Raw genomic sequence first — 13,169 nt, forward strand, 5'->3', positions numbered from 1 at the left:
CATCCCCTGCGACACATTCAAATAAAGAATGACGCCGCTTGGTCGTAAAACCTACAACAATATGCAAAACAGTGAGATCATGTAGTAGTGATCGTTTGGAAGCTTGTTGCTGAATGGACAAGCATCCCAAACGGCCACCGAGGGAAATCTCCAGTCTTTTAGACAGAGATTATTGCAGAAATGTAATTAGCACCCCTTTCATCTGATAGTGATAATCAATTAAGCTGCTAATGAAATTAATGCTGCATGTTATTCCCATTTCCGTGCTACAGGAACAATAGTAGATACAGTGGTTTCTCATGAGCATCCTCACCTCAATAAGGGCTATAAACAATGGGAGTCATTTTATCTCCTGTCATAAGCAACAGTTGCTGAGTAGATGGAAATAACAATAAAAATCACACCCGTATGAAGTGAGTGGTGCAACTCCGTGTGGGGGTTCCCGGTGGGGGGGGGACCCACATACTCCAGTCCAGACCCACAGGAACGTGCCCTGGGGGGCGGGCCGGTTCCGGCGTGCCGCCCCGCGTCCGAAACGAAATGGCAGTTACTGTGTGGCGGTCCCTCTACTGTACCCTGTACTGTACTGTACTGTACTGGCACACCCGAAAGTATCATATATACAGTTAATACGTGCGTGTGTGTTTGTGTGTGCGTTAGGTTGCGCACAAGTGGTGAAAAACAGCCATTCTGTTTTCGTGCTCATACCCAGACACCCACCCACCCAGCCACACACACAGCTCCGTAATGGAGTGGTTGCACCACTCAAATAACTAACACAGTGAACATACTAGTATGTCCATTTGTACTCTCTGAGTTCCAGTTACAGCCAGGCAACATAAGCATCCATTTGGACCTCAGGTGGTCCCCAGGTCTGACATTGACAACCAGTGCTCTAGTCTAAACAGTAATGTAGTTATTATATTGCAGTGCATCTTATTTTGAAACCATGACTATATCTACAGTACTATAAGGGCTTGGCTTCGCCCCCTGTGTCGAAGTGTCCCTGAGTAAGACCATTAACCCCTATCCCGCTCCCGAGGCTGTGTAATAATAGCGCACATTGCTCCTAATAATTAGGAAGCGTAAAGGCAGAGGACAAATTTCACTCATGTGCAAAATGTACAGTGACAAAAAATACCTTAAAGGGGCTGATTTAGATTAATTTAATCAAAGTAACGAGAATTAACAGGGCAGTGGTAGTCCACTTATTTTAAAGGTGAGATATTGAATGTGTTATTTGTCGAAATCTTCGTCTTGTCTTAACCACTTAAACCCTACCTCTTTGACCAGGGGCCCTCATCGATCTACACCAAGTATAGACCACATTTTCTTTCTACACCGAATCTCTCTGTCGAACAAAGCCGATCTATTGGGCAAGGAGTCTGTAGCAATGTCGCCTCACATCTTACTAGTTACAGCAAAAAGTCGTTTCTTTACATAACGCCTTACGTTACTAACACGTTAGTTCCAACACTTAAAATTAAATAGCCGATCTACAAGCTAACAGCACATTGATCAGCTGCTGTTTTCACTGAATGTGACATGCCCAGAATAGCGATGCTAGGGTTTATGTGGTTAAGATAAGGTAAAAGTGAGAGCAAATATCTTGAAATGAACCAGAGCACGTACAGTCGTACACATACGTAAATGATGTAACTTGACACAAGGAAATGTTTGAAACAAACTGATTTGGATTGTGAAAAAAGCTAAATAATTTCTCCTTGCCCAGTCGTTGAAAGAAAAGTAAAAAAAACAAAAACACATTGAAAATGACTCATATACAGTAAATTACAGCTCAAACACAAACTATTTAAACCCAGTAAGTGACTCAGGGTTATTCCTGGCAGTTCAGGCTGTGTTTACCAATAAAGAACTTAGTCAATTAGTCCTGCTGTCAAGGTTGTGAAAGAGCATCACAATAGATACAACATCATGCTTTTTAAACACTCTCTCATTTACGTTCCAAAACCCTCATTTGCATTTTCCTTTCAAGCCGGGGAACCCTCAAAAGGAGTGGAGGCTATACATCTTTTTCACTGGCTTTTGACTGCCTGCCTTGAAGAATGAGGCCTGTGATTGTTCCAGGTTTCCTGCATTGTCAAACATTTACCCAGCGGTTTTGAACTGGCTTTTCACTGGATGCAAGCGATGCAGGCTCTGTGTTGTGTCATCGGAGGACTGTTCCTAAGAGTGATTTATACTTCGACGGCGGTGCTACATGACAAGAATAGCCAAACTACAAACTCACAAGTTTGTAGATCGGCTATTTTTGGCACTGTACGAAGCATCACTCTCTGTCTATTAGACAGATAGACTGAATAATGGCTGCAGTTTGTACAGTATGGGCAGGACTTATCCATAATGAATGCTGTAACGTCGCCATGTGGTCAAGAGGATGGCTTATAGAATCATTTTGCTGGTAACTTTATTATTAGCCAAGTGTAGATGTTGGCCAGTGGATCTTTCTGGACTCTAGTCCAAAGCATCTGTATACTGTTATTTAAATAGCAGGATCTGAGATATATCGACAGATGTTTCATTTTAGAACATTAAAAAAGAACTTGACAAAATCTTAAATCTTACAAAAATTACTGATCCCATAATAACCCAGTATGGGGAAACTTCACAGAACAATGTCATGCTTTAAAGTTGCTTTGTAACCATATTGCTGCCTATTTGCTGTAATAAGAGGCAATTTAAGGATTTGTTCGTGGCATGTGTGGCTCATGAGCCATTCTTGAGGGACACGTGATGACAGCTGTTCCTGGTCTTGCACTCATGTAGATCCAAACGTGGAACCCGTCCATTGCATACCATAGGAGTGTTGAATAACTGTAAATATGAATGCGGTTGATTTATGCACGAGTCATTTAGCACTAGCAGACTCTTTTATCCAGAGGAACTTGAAATGAGTTAGCACTGCAGTAAGATGTGCCAGAGCCTGCAACTACTGATTATGTATCAAAGCGATTTCTCTGATGGAGGCTCGTGGTAAATTGTCTTTTCCCCTTATCACAGCGTGACCCTGCAAGAGGCGCCGCCTTAAAGTCTGTCTGTCTGTCTGTCTGTCTGTCTGTCTGTCTGTCTGTCTGTCTGTCTGTCTGTCTGTCTGTCTGTCTGTCTGTCTGTCTGTCTGTCTGTCTGTCTGTCCGTCCCAGATTTCTTGTGCACACTGCCAGTCGGCCAAAGATTTATTTTTACTTTATGGGACTGTCTGTGATGGGACTGAAACCTTGCCCAATTTTGGTGTCATACAAGTCATGGTGTAACAGGTTGACCACTTGCAGTCTGGTGAGATCCACTGTATTTCAGCATGATAACTTTCCAGGAGGAGAAAGGCTGTACTTTCAATCTCCACCAATGATTTCATTGGTATAGGCAGGTTTCTGAACTGTCCACAGCCCACCTCTGAGAGACAGAGCAAGTAGATAGAAATTCTACCATCTATTAGCATTAGTGAGGCCATATGAAGATATGGCCGTGTTGTAGACAGTTGTAGATCTGCATTTTTTTTAATTAAAAAATGCTGCTCACCTAAAATGACATGGCAAAAATAGGAACGCCAGGTTGAAAGTGGTTAATGGGAGGCTGATGCCCCCTTTTTTGGCACACGTGGCCACCGGCTGCTTTAATGAGCGTGACAACAATGCAAACCAGATGGCATGCCCATCTCACTTACCACATCTCAAGCCAATTAAACACTTCTGGCAGAGCAGCTGACAGCTTTTATTTATTTTTTATTTTTATTTGGAACAAATTGAAGCAAACTGAATACTTTTTAGAACAGTGGTACATTATTATTGTTTGTAATAATAATAATAAGGGTGGTAATAATAATAATACTTATTATTATCATTATTATATAGTAGTAATAGTTGCATCATGGATAGTATGGTTCTAATAGATCCTTACCACTTTCAACTTTGTCTGGTGCGAACATTCGGCAAACAGCCAATCTACACAAAACGCACTCAACGCGCTGCATTTCAATATGTTGTGAGTGTGTAGATTTTATTTTAAAAACGTAATCTGTAGAATTTTTGTAATCTGAAATTCTGAATACGACCCATTATAATTCATGTAATCCATCACTCCCTCGTTGTGGCCACCACATAAACACCATCTCATTCCCCAAACACCCACCTCTCCTTACAAACTCCACCTACCTACCTCCCCACCCACCCACCCACCCCATGATAACTTGTACACAACTTGTGAGCTTTGGCTCCTCCGTGGTGGAGGAGAATCCTGGTGACCTACATTCACAACAAGCCACGCAGAGTTTACCGTCGTCGGCGGCCCCAGCCCGGGCCAGTTTGCATGCGTCTGCCAGCTCCAAATCCACAGGGTGCTCGCACATCAGCGATCTGACCCACATCACCATGGCAACGGCTCCACAATGCCCCCCCCCCCCACCCCCAATGATGCACTGCAACCGGCTGCTGCCGGGGTGAGAGGGAGGAGAGGGGAGGGAGAGCACCGCCTGAGCCCCCACCACAACCCCCTATCACTCTCACTCTCCTGGCTGTCCCATTCACTGCTCTCCATTTTGATTGGTGGGGAGGGGATGGGAGGGGGGGGGGTCGTACAAAGCACATGTACAAGCATCGTAGTCAGCGGCACTTGTTATTTAGTGTCTGTGTCTTTGTCGGTTTGAATATAATCTTTCCATTATTGTTGCTGTTTGGTGGAAAGAGAAAGGAGGCAGCAATAGAATTGACTTATTTCGCACCGATGTCTCCTTTAAGCCATGATAACCCCCCCCAGAGACACACACACACACACACACACACACACACACACCGATCCTCCCTTCCCATGCCATATGCTCCCATAATTCATTGCCAGCCATGTTGCCTTTTTTTTTCATGCCACGTGTTGAGTTGTCAGTCTCTACCATTTTGCCATTTTGTTTTGTGTGTCTATTGTTCATGTTTCATCAAAAAGTGAATACAATTCTAATCAAAGTGTTAACTTCAAAGATAGGGCAAAATGTTTCGTTTTTAGTCAATGGACTAAAAACCTCTACTTTAGAGCTGATTCAGCTGTTCTTAGGGCTAGTGTTAGCAACTTCAGAATGATTTTTTTTAGATGTAGGGGTAACTAATGGTTCTTTGTTGTAAACAGATACTTCGGTGATCCATTACATAGATTTCCCCCTCCACTATTCACACAAAAGGGGAGCAGGCAATTTGGGGTTTGGATCACATTACCTCACACGTCACACTGCCCCCTCTCTACTCTCACTGGCTAACGGACGCCTCTGTAATCAGGTTGGCTGCTCCCGGTTTTATCACAAATAATGCACTGTCACTTCACATGTACACCGGTTGAAACCTACCCTGCCAACTGCCACTTGGCGGTTCAGATAACACTTGTGACAATTGGCACTTTGTCCGTCTCTGGACAAACCTGCTGCAGCGGTTTGTAACGTGACTAACAGCCACACGGTGGCTGCCAGGCATACAGGTATAGACGAGGTGGACAGACTCGCTCACCGTTATCATTAGAGGAATATTCTTAAAATAACACTGGAAAAGAAACCCATTCGGTGGCTACAGATGGAATATGCATGCAGGCATATTTCAAAAACATCTCCCTAGTCCCTTGTTCTGATCTCTTTCTGTGCACTCTTACAGGGCCATGATGGTTTGTATCTTCACCTAGAGTGAATCGATCCATACACTTAGGTAATACGAATTTAATGCTACAGTATACTATGAACTAATCTTTGCAGCATATCTTGCTAATCTAAATTGAGTTCCTAAAAGCCCCTTACATTAATGTTTGAAGCTCTCTCTTGTTCTTTACAAACAGAATAAATGCATATATTGTCTGAGGGTTGTGATCAAGCTTACACATACAGTATGTTCAGCATGTGTTTTGACGCTGTAGTCATTTGTAGTTTGCATAGTTTGTAAGCAATGGAGAAAAACTGAGGTTTTAGTAGCTTTATTTGGCTTTTATAAAAAATTACGGAAGTTCCGTAAGCACATTTCCACCTATAAGTCCAACTATTCAGACATATGTGATTATTTACGCTATGCTATATTTGAATTACCTGGGTTGGCTGTAAACAACTTGGTCAAAGCGTTTACTCATAAATTCTAACATACTGTTAATGGTTAATTCAATACAGTCCACTTATGCTGACCTACAACGTAAAGCACTGCAACAAGAAGATGTATGCAGCTGTCTCATTCAATCACGTTTAACGGGGGGGCATATGAAATGAAACAGGAGGTCCTTTCGCTCTAGAAATGCTGAATTCTTATGCTGTTCTACAAGTTCACACCTGTTCTCCGTCTGTCAGTCTAGTGCGAAAATAATTTGGAACATTGTTTAAACATTTTAACAACACAACTCCCTGCAGGCACACAAAGGATTTGTGGCCAAATACATATTGGGTCCTTGACATGAAAACTTTTGAAAACCACTGATATAAGAGACACCACAAACACATGTGTGTGCGCACCCACACACACATACACACCTCACCCTGGGGTCACTGGTCTGATATTCCATCTAGGCTACCATTCTCTCTGCTCAACCAGCTTTTCCAGTCTGTCAGCCTTTATGCCATGGCAACCAGCGGAATAGCGGTTCGCTGAACAAAGGACCCGAGAAAACATAATGTATCGAGAACAAATCTCCTCCAACTGAATGCAAAGGAACATGCTTTCAGCTGAGGACTAAACCCTGTGGAGAATTTAATGACTGCTCCACTTTCAGAAGAACTTCTGAAACTGATATGGAAGACTTAATTTCTCCCTGGGGGCCCTAAACTTGACCCTTGCATACAAGACCTGTAAAATATGTGTCTTTTAGTGAAAAGCACTAGACAGTAGACACACACTATATATTAAGTTTCTTGGTAAAATCTTGATAATACTAGTCCTTACCCGTTCGAAGATATGAACACCAAATGATGTAGAGCGTGTGGGAAATGCGATTTAATAGATCATAGTATTCATACATGTATATTGACGTCTACTCAGTCTGGGTCTGAGGGACAGAGTTGGTGTTAAGGGATGATCTTGGGAAGTTGGGATGAAATAAAATAAAATTATTATTTTTAGGCAAGTAGTCCACAGACCCCCAAGTATTGTGTACATTGGTCTGTGTATTACTCTGACTTACTTACTTACTCTCTCTCTCTGTCTCACACACACACACACACACACACACACACACACACACACACACACACACACACACACACACAGTTCCTATCGTTACAATGGAGAGAGAAATGTTATTTGTCCTGCATGGCTCGTGTGGTCTTTCAGCGTGACAATGCTTGAAATAATGTACTTTCTGAACCGTGTGCTCATTTGTGTCAGAGTAAACATTGTACAGACAGTGAAGTTGTTATTCCTCCGAGTGTGAAGTTATTCCTCTGAGTGAGACTCACACACAGAGTCACAGACCCGTCCCATGGTGAGATCACAAATGCTACACGAAAAGTGTCATCCAATTCTGTTTATAGCCGTCTCCATTGCAGTTAGCAGGACGCAGCCGGAAGTCAACTGAATAAGATAGGAAACTAATAATGGTGTAACCCAACGTGATCAGCCACTAATCCTGGTCTAAACTGCCTCCCCCTGGCCAGCCGCCCTGCATAACGTAATGCCTGTGTGCACAATGTAGATAAACTGGGAAAGCCATGGGGGAGCATAGGACATACAGACAGATATTCCTTAAATTAATGTAGGATTGTATTTGAAAAATGTAGAATGGCAGACAGTGGAGCAATATAAAATGATTAGTTGGCACAATGTTACACAACAGTGTAAAGCCTGATTGATACTTAGCTGTGCGCCAGTGTCACTTGAGAAAATAGTCAATCTGCAAGCTCACACTGCATCACGGTGCATTGTGAGTTGTTTCAGCAGCTCTTGCACCTCCATAAATGTCTAACTAGCCGAATATCACACAGAGACACCAATGCGAACATTTATATTGTTTTAATTCTGCAATCAGCCCGCAATGTAGCATGAACATTTAAATATTGGCTTAGGAGCTACAAAACTACACAACCAGAGGGAAATTCCTGAATGGATTGAGTTAGCGCAAACACACTTTGCCCCCTGTCTGTCGCCAGAAATGTCAATGTCTGTGTGACAAATTATGTGAAATGGTTAGGGTCAGAGGTTAATGTAAACAAACAGTGGAGACCCAGGTGTCAAATGGGGTGCGCACGCTTATCTGACACACCAACGGACCGACATGTGGAAACAACGATTGGACGGTTGAACATGCGCTGCTCCCGTGTTTGCGGTTAGGGTTAGGTTAGGGTTTGAGGTAGGTTAGGGTTAGGTTAGGGTTTGAGGTATAGGTTATGGTTAGGTTAGGGTTTGAGGTAGGTTGTCGGTTTAATGACTGTCTGACCAATAGTATGTCTACACTAAAGCCTGTATTCGTGTCAAATTCACCATTCCAGCACTCGCTGTATACAGTGAGTGGGGTCTAATATTCAGAACTCATAGCAGAGCCGCATTGACTATAAAGCAATTTAGACCTCAGAGAACTTGTTAGATTTTCGGCAAGCCGGAAAAAGTTCAACTTCGTTTGAAGTATGCTGCCAGCTTGAGTCTCTCTACTATTTGCTCGTTCGAACATTCTGGATCTCATCTGCCCTCATGCTGTGTTCAAATGTGTGTCGGCTAGTCCCAAACTGCCTCACAAGAAGCGGCTTTGATCACGGCCTTCTCTTGCCAGTCTCTGCCTTTTTCTTTCAACAGTTTTTTTGACTAACCTTATAGTGACACTGTTGCCTGTGCCCATAAGGCCTGACAATATAAAGTGCCCTCAAAAGGTTGTAGAACCTTCTAATTAACACTCAACCTGGTTTGTCTCAGTAAGTTGTACCCCTTTCTTTTGGAAAGTCTTACATTATTTGTGTACCAATGGCCCTCTTAGTAAAATGACAAGACAAGGTCATACAGATGAGGTCATTGTTTGAATTTGGCTTAGCCTGAGCATATCTCTCTACACTTGAATGACTTTGTACTAAACAGGAGCTTGGCACATCGGATTAGTGTCGAACATCACAAACGGCATTATGAAAACCGTGAACATCAAATTATTTTCCGCTTCAAAGGGGCCATGAAATATTGAACCTGTCTGAATTCAGCTTTTTAATTTCTCCTTGAAGGGAAACAGTTCTGTCTTTGAAGCCAACTCCTAAACATAATGATTTGTTGCAAGGCAAACATGTCAACGGAGGTGCAAGTTCCTGTTCTGTGTGTGGATGAGGCAGAGTGAGAGAGGAATGGAGAGTGAGAGAAGTGTTTGACAGCTAAAACATCTCCTTAACCACTTAAGGCCTATGTGATGAATAGTGGAAATAGCTGACCTAAAAGCTTGTGTTATTTAGGGACATTTCAAAAACATATTCTTCTGAACTTTTTGTCAGTGTGTGTGTGTGTGTGTGTGTGTGTGTGTGTGTGTGTGTGTGAGTGTATGTTTGTTTGCGAGGCAGATTGGAGGAAAAGAATAACATGAGAGAGACATCAATCAGCCAAAAACGTCTTCACATGGTGAAAGAGAGTGAGAGTAAATCAATGGCAGCACTTGACGTTCACTTTCCCTGCTCTCATGACTCCTATGAATGCCTTCAATGGTGCTAAAGTGATTATGAAGGGGATATTTGGCAGATGGCTGGCTTCTACTCCTGAAAGGACATGAATGGGGCCGTAGAGCGCCCTCTCCCTTGTCCTCTTGTGATCTCTCCTCGGGGCACCAGACGCACAGGAGGGATGCAAGGTGAGGACAACAGCTGCAGAGAGACTCACCCGGCAGTCCTTTAAATAAGAAAAAGTTGTCTTTTGTTGGGTGAGAGCCTCTGAACTTGGCAGAGTCGTCGTCCCACCCCCTGCTGTGTTCTGTGAAAAGCACCGTATATCCTTTGGTCTTCACTGACATGCCCGGTTTGGAGTTAGATGGGCAACCCTGGCAGTAAAAGTACGTAGTGTGATGGCACGCACATATACGATTATGTACACACACACACACACACACACACACACACACACACACACACACACTCGTACACACGCTCGTACACGCTAACACAAAATGGCCTACTTGAGCTGTCTTATTCAATTCCTCAGAGACTACTATTTTTAACAATTGCCAGATCTCAATAAGCTATTTATGAAACAAAGCCTATTTCTCAGTCAGTTGGTTACTAGGACATGGTCTGACTCTGAGGCTAATAGAGAGAGAGGGTTTGTGTGTAAAAAAGCCATAGTCATATCATATATCCCAGATGTTGATGTACTGTAGGTGACATGAAAAACTGGGAGCTGGTTGAAGAGAGGGAAGACCTTGGTTAATCCTAATGGGGGAATTCAGTTTTCAGCTTCACCCAGCTGATGGCTGCTCTGACGGTCATGATGAGCACTCGGGGGCTGTTGGGGGTGCCTTGCTCAGGCACTACTTCGACACATAGACATGGGTGCGCCAGGAGGCGAACCGCTGACCTTCTGATTATGAATGTCACCAAAAAGACTGACATTACTGAGCATCTCAGAACATCTGTAGTTCCAACTGTTTAGAAGATACAGCCATGTTTTAGCGGTTATTGTCGAGTATTTCGTCCCGGTTAGAGAATTTCTCACGGTTCCTAAGTTGTTCGCGGGGGTCATATTAGTCAAGAACAGTTGAGATATGAAGGGCATACATATCTGACTTAACAGGACTGACATTACTGGAAAACAGTATCAGCAAACAACAAAACTAGAAAGGAGTGCTACACAAAGCGCATTATATCTCCGCAAGAGTGATTGACTGATTGACTGATTATGAATGTCACCAAATCGATTTGTCCTGCTAATAATCTTAACGCTATTCCATCATTTTAATGAGTTTTTCCAGTGGTGTCATTTGGATAAATATCCTGCAAAGTTTTACGTACAGCTAACTGAAGAAATAAATGGCAAAAATTTTGTGCACTAAAGACTCACTGCTGAGAACAAATCATTTCCATATTGCGCACAATTATATACAGTACATGATTAAATTAGGCTCTATAAGAATTCAAATCAAAACATAACAAATGCAGTATGTAATTAACTATAGGCTGCAAAATCAAAACACAGCATTAATTGCAGTTAGAGCAAGTCATTAACTATAGGCTGCAATAACAATTTGTCTTGGCTAATCACGTGTTGGCCCTTCAAAAAACACTAATTAGGCCTAGCACTGTGAGGCGGGAAGTGCTTATACCCACTAATGTGAGAGAAATGAGTAGACAAGGTCATACAAAAGACATGCCGTGACCTGCTAAGTGGGTAGCCTTGCTTTCCCACACATGCAGCCCCTTCCCAGGGCTCTTGTTAGGATTATTGCTAAGTACGTTCTTGAATTTAGTTGCCAGAAAGCTGGATAAACTCATCAGGAACTGTAAATTAATTTGTGAAATATATAGTTACTGTTCTTTTAGAAATGGACACTAGCTGTTAACACACTAAGGATACTGATGAAAGCTGCATGGATAGCCGAAACGTTTGCCACTGTGTACCTATTCATATGAATTTGATCTATTCTAAGAGGATAGCGCACCAGAAGAGGGAGATGGTTATAAGAAAAGTAAACCCACTAATGTTGACAGTTGACACTATACGTTAATATGAATTGTTCTCAAAGGTGTAGGGCAGGCTGTAGGTCTTCATTTCTCTATTTTACTCTTCTAATAGCGTATCCCATGTTAATTAAACTAGACTGTGTCCTGGGGTTGGTTGGTTGGTTGGATTGTTGGTTGATTGATTGTGGGACTCTTCTCTTGCCTTGTCATGATCATAGTGTCTTGAGAAATCAATGTGGAGGTGCTGTTTAATAACAGAAAAGACAAAACCGTGAAGCATTTTCCTGGAAAATTAGATTTTATTTATAAATGGGACCATTGTCAGTTAGTTGACATTTGGTCGGTGGTGGTGAGTCAGCCTAATAGCAGGAATCCATGATGCGCTTCATGCTCATGAACCTGCTGCCGCTCCAGCCCATGTTCTGGAAGTTCCTGTACTCTCCGGGCCTCATGTACATCATCCTTCCCCTGAAGTTGGGCTGCTCGTACATCAGCCAGTGGCCGTCGGACACGTTGCAGGACATGCAGTTGTTCATGCGGTAGCGGTCCATGATGGAGTCGCAGTCGTCGCTCAGCTCAGACATCTGGCCTCCGAAGTTCTCCCTCTCGTAGATCTTCATCCTGTAGTTGCCCCTGTACATGGGGATCATGCGGCAGGACCTGATGTGGTCCTGCATGCCCATCATGCTCATGTGGTCGGGGTACTCGCCCCTCCTCATGAAGTACTGGTTGCCCATGTAGTTGTTGCGGTCGTACACCATGAAGCAACCCCTCTCCACTCTGCAGGAGTGGCATCTGTTCAGGTAGGAGGACATGTCGGCGCAGTCGCTCATGCACTCGTAGGAGCGGCCCTGGAAGTTCCTCTCCTCGTAGAAGACGATCTTGCTCATCATGTTCATGTTGCCGGAGGTCATGTTGGTCAGTTGGTGTTACCGCTATAAGCGATGGTGTGGCTAGCTGCTGGTGTTCGAGCTGTGCTGACTACCTACCTGGTGGAAACATTCTCTTTTTATACCTGCCGGCCAGAGGCCCCTTTGTAATAAACACCCTGACCCAGCAACATGCCATAGAAGCCCATAGAGTACATACAGTGAGGGGTCATCCATGTTCAGAGCTGGTTCCCTCAAAAAAGACCGTAGAGAGGCGATTTTCTCTTAGAATACCATCATACAAAGCCTCTCTTTTGAAAGGCTTAACAAAACAATGAACTGTACACCTTTGTACAGACTACAAAGGTTTACAGCAGCACAGTGCTCACAATACAATCCCAAGGTTTGTTTTGTACAGCTTTGTTTTGCAGTGAAGTTATCTTGTCATAAACAATCTGCTTTTGATTGATTGATTGATTGAATACTTTATTAACAGTTTGAAAATGTACAGTGGCACAGTTATAAAACAATGCTAAAAGAATAACACAAAAAGCTTGTTTCCATTGTGGTCCTAGGTATTCAATTCATCAAGTAATTTAATATCGTCAGAAGGAGATTAATAATTACATGGTATGGTATTACATCAGACCTCAGTTATGATCAATACAATTGTCTAAAGCTGTCATTACTGTTTAAGACCGATAACT

General features: G+C 42.9%; 1 protein-coding gene across 1 annotated transcript; it reads right to left on the reverse strand.

Moving 5' to 3' along the window:
- Positions 1 to 11,952: 11,952 nt before the first annotated feature.
- Positions 11,953 to 12,507, reverse strand: LOC308334848 (gamma-crystallin M3-like; the record flags this gene model as incomplete). The annotated part of the gene is made up of 1 exon (XM_080791722.1): positions 11,953 to 12,507. The coding sequence occupies one exon, from the start codon at positions 12,505 to 12,507 to the stop codon at positions 11,953 to 11,955; it is 555 nt and encodes a 184-aa protein (XP_080647848.1).
- Positions 12,508 to 13,169: the final 662 nt, after the last annotated feature.

The sequence above is a fragment of the Protomyctophum bolini genome (genome assembly GCF_963924005.1).
Source record: "Protomyctophum bolini genome assembly, chromosome: 19".
Taxonomy (NCBI): Eukaryota; Metazoa; Chordata; class Actinopteri; order Myctophiformes; family Myctophidae; genus Protomyctophum; species Protomyctophum bolini.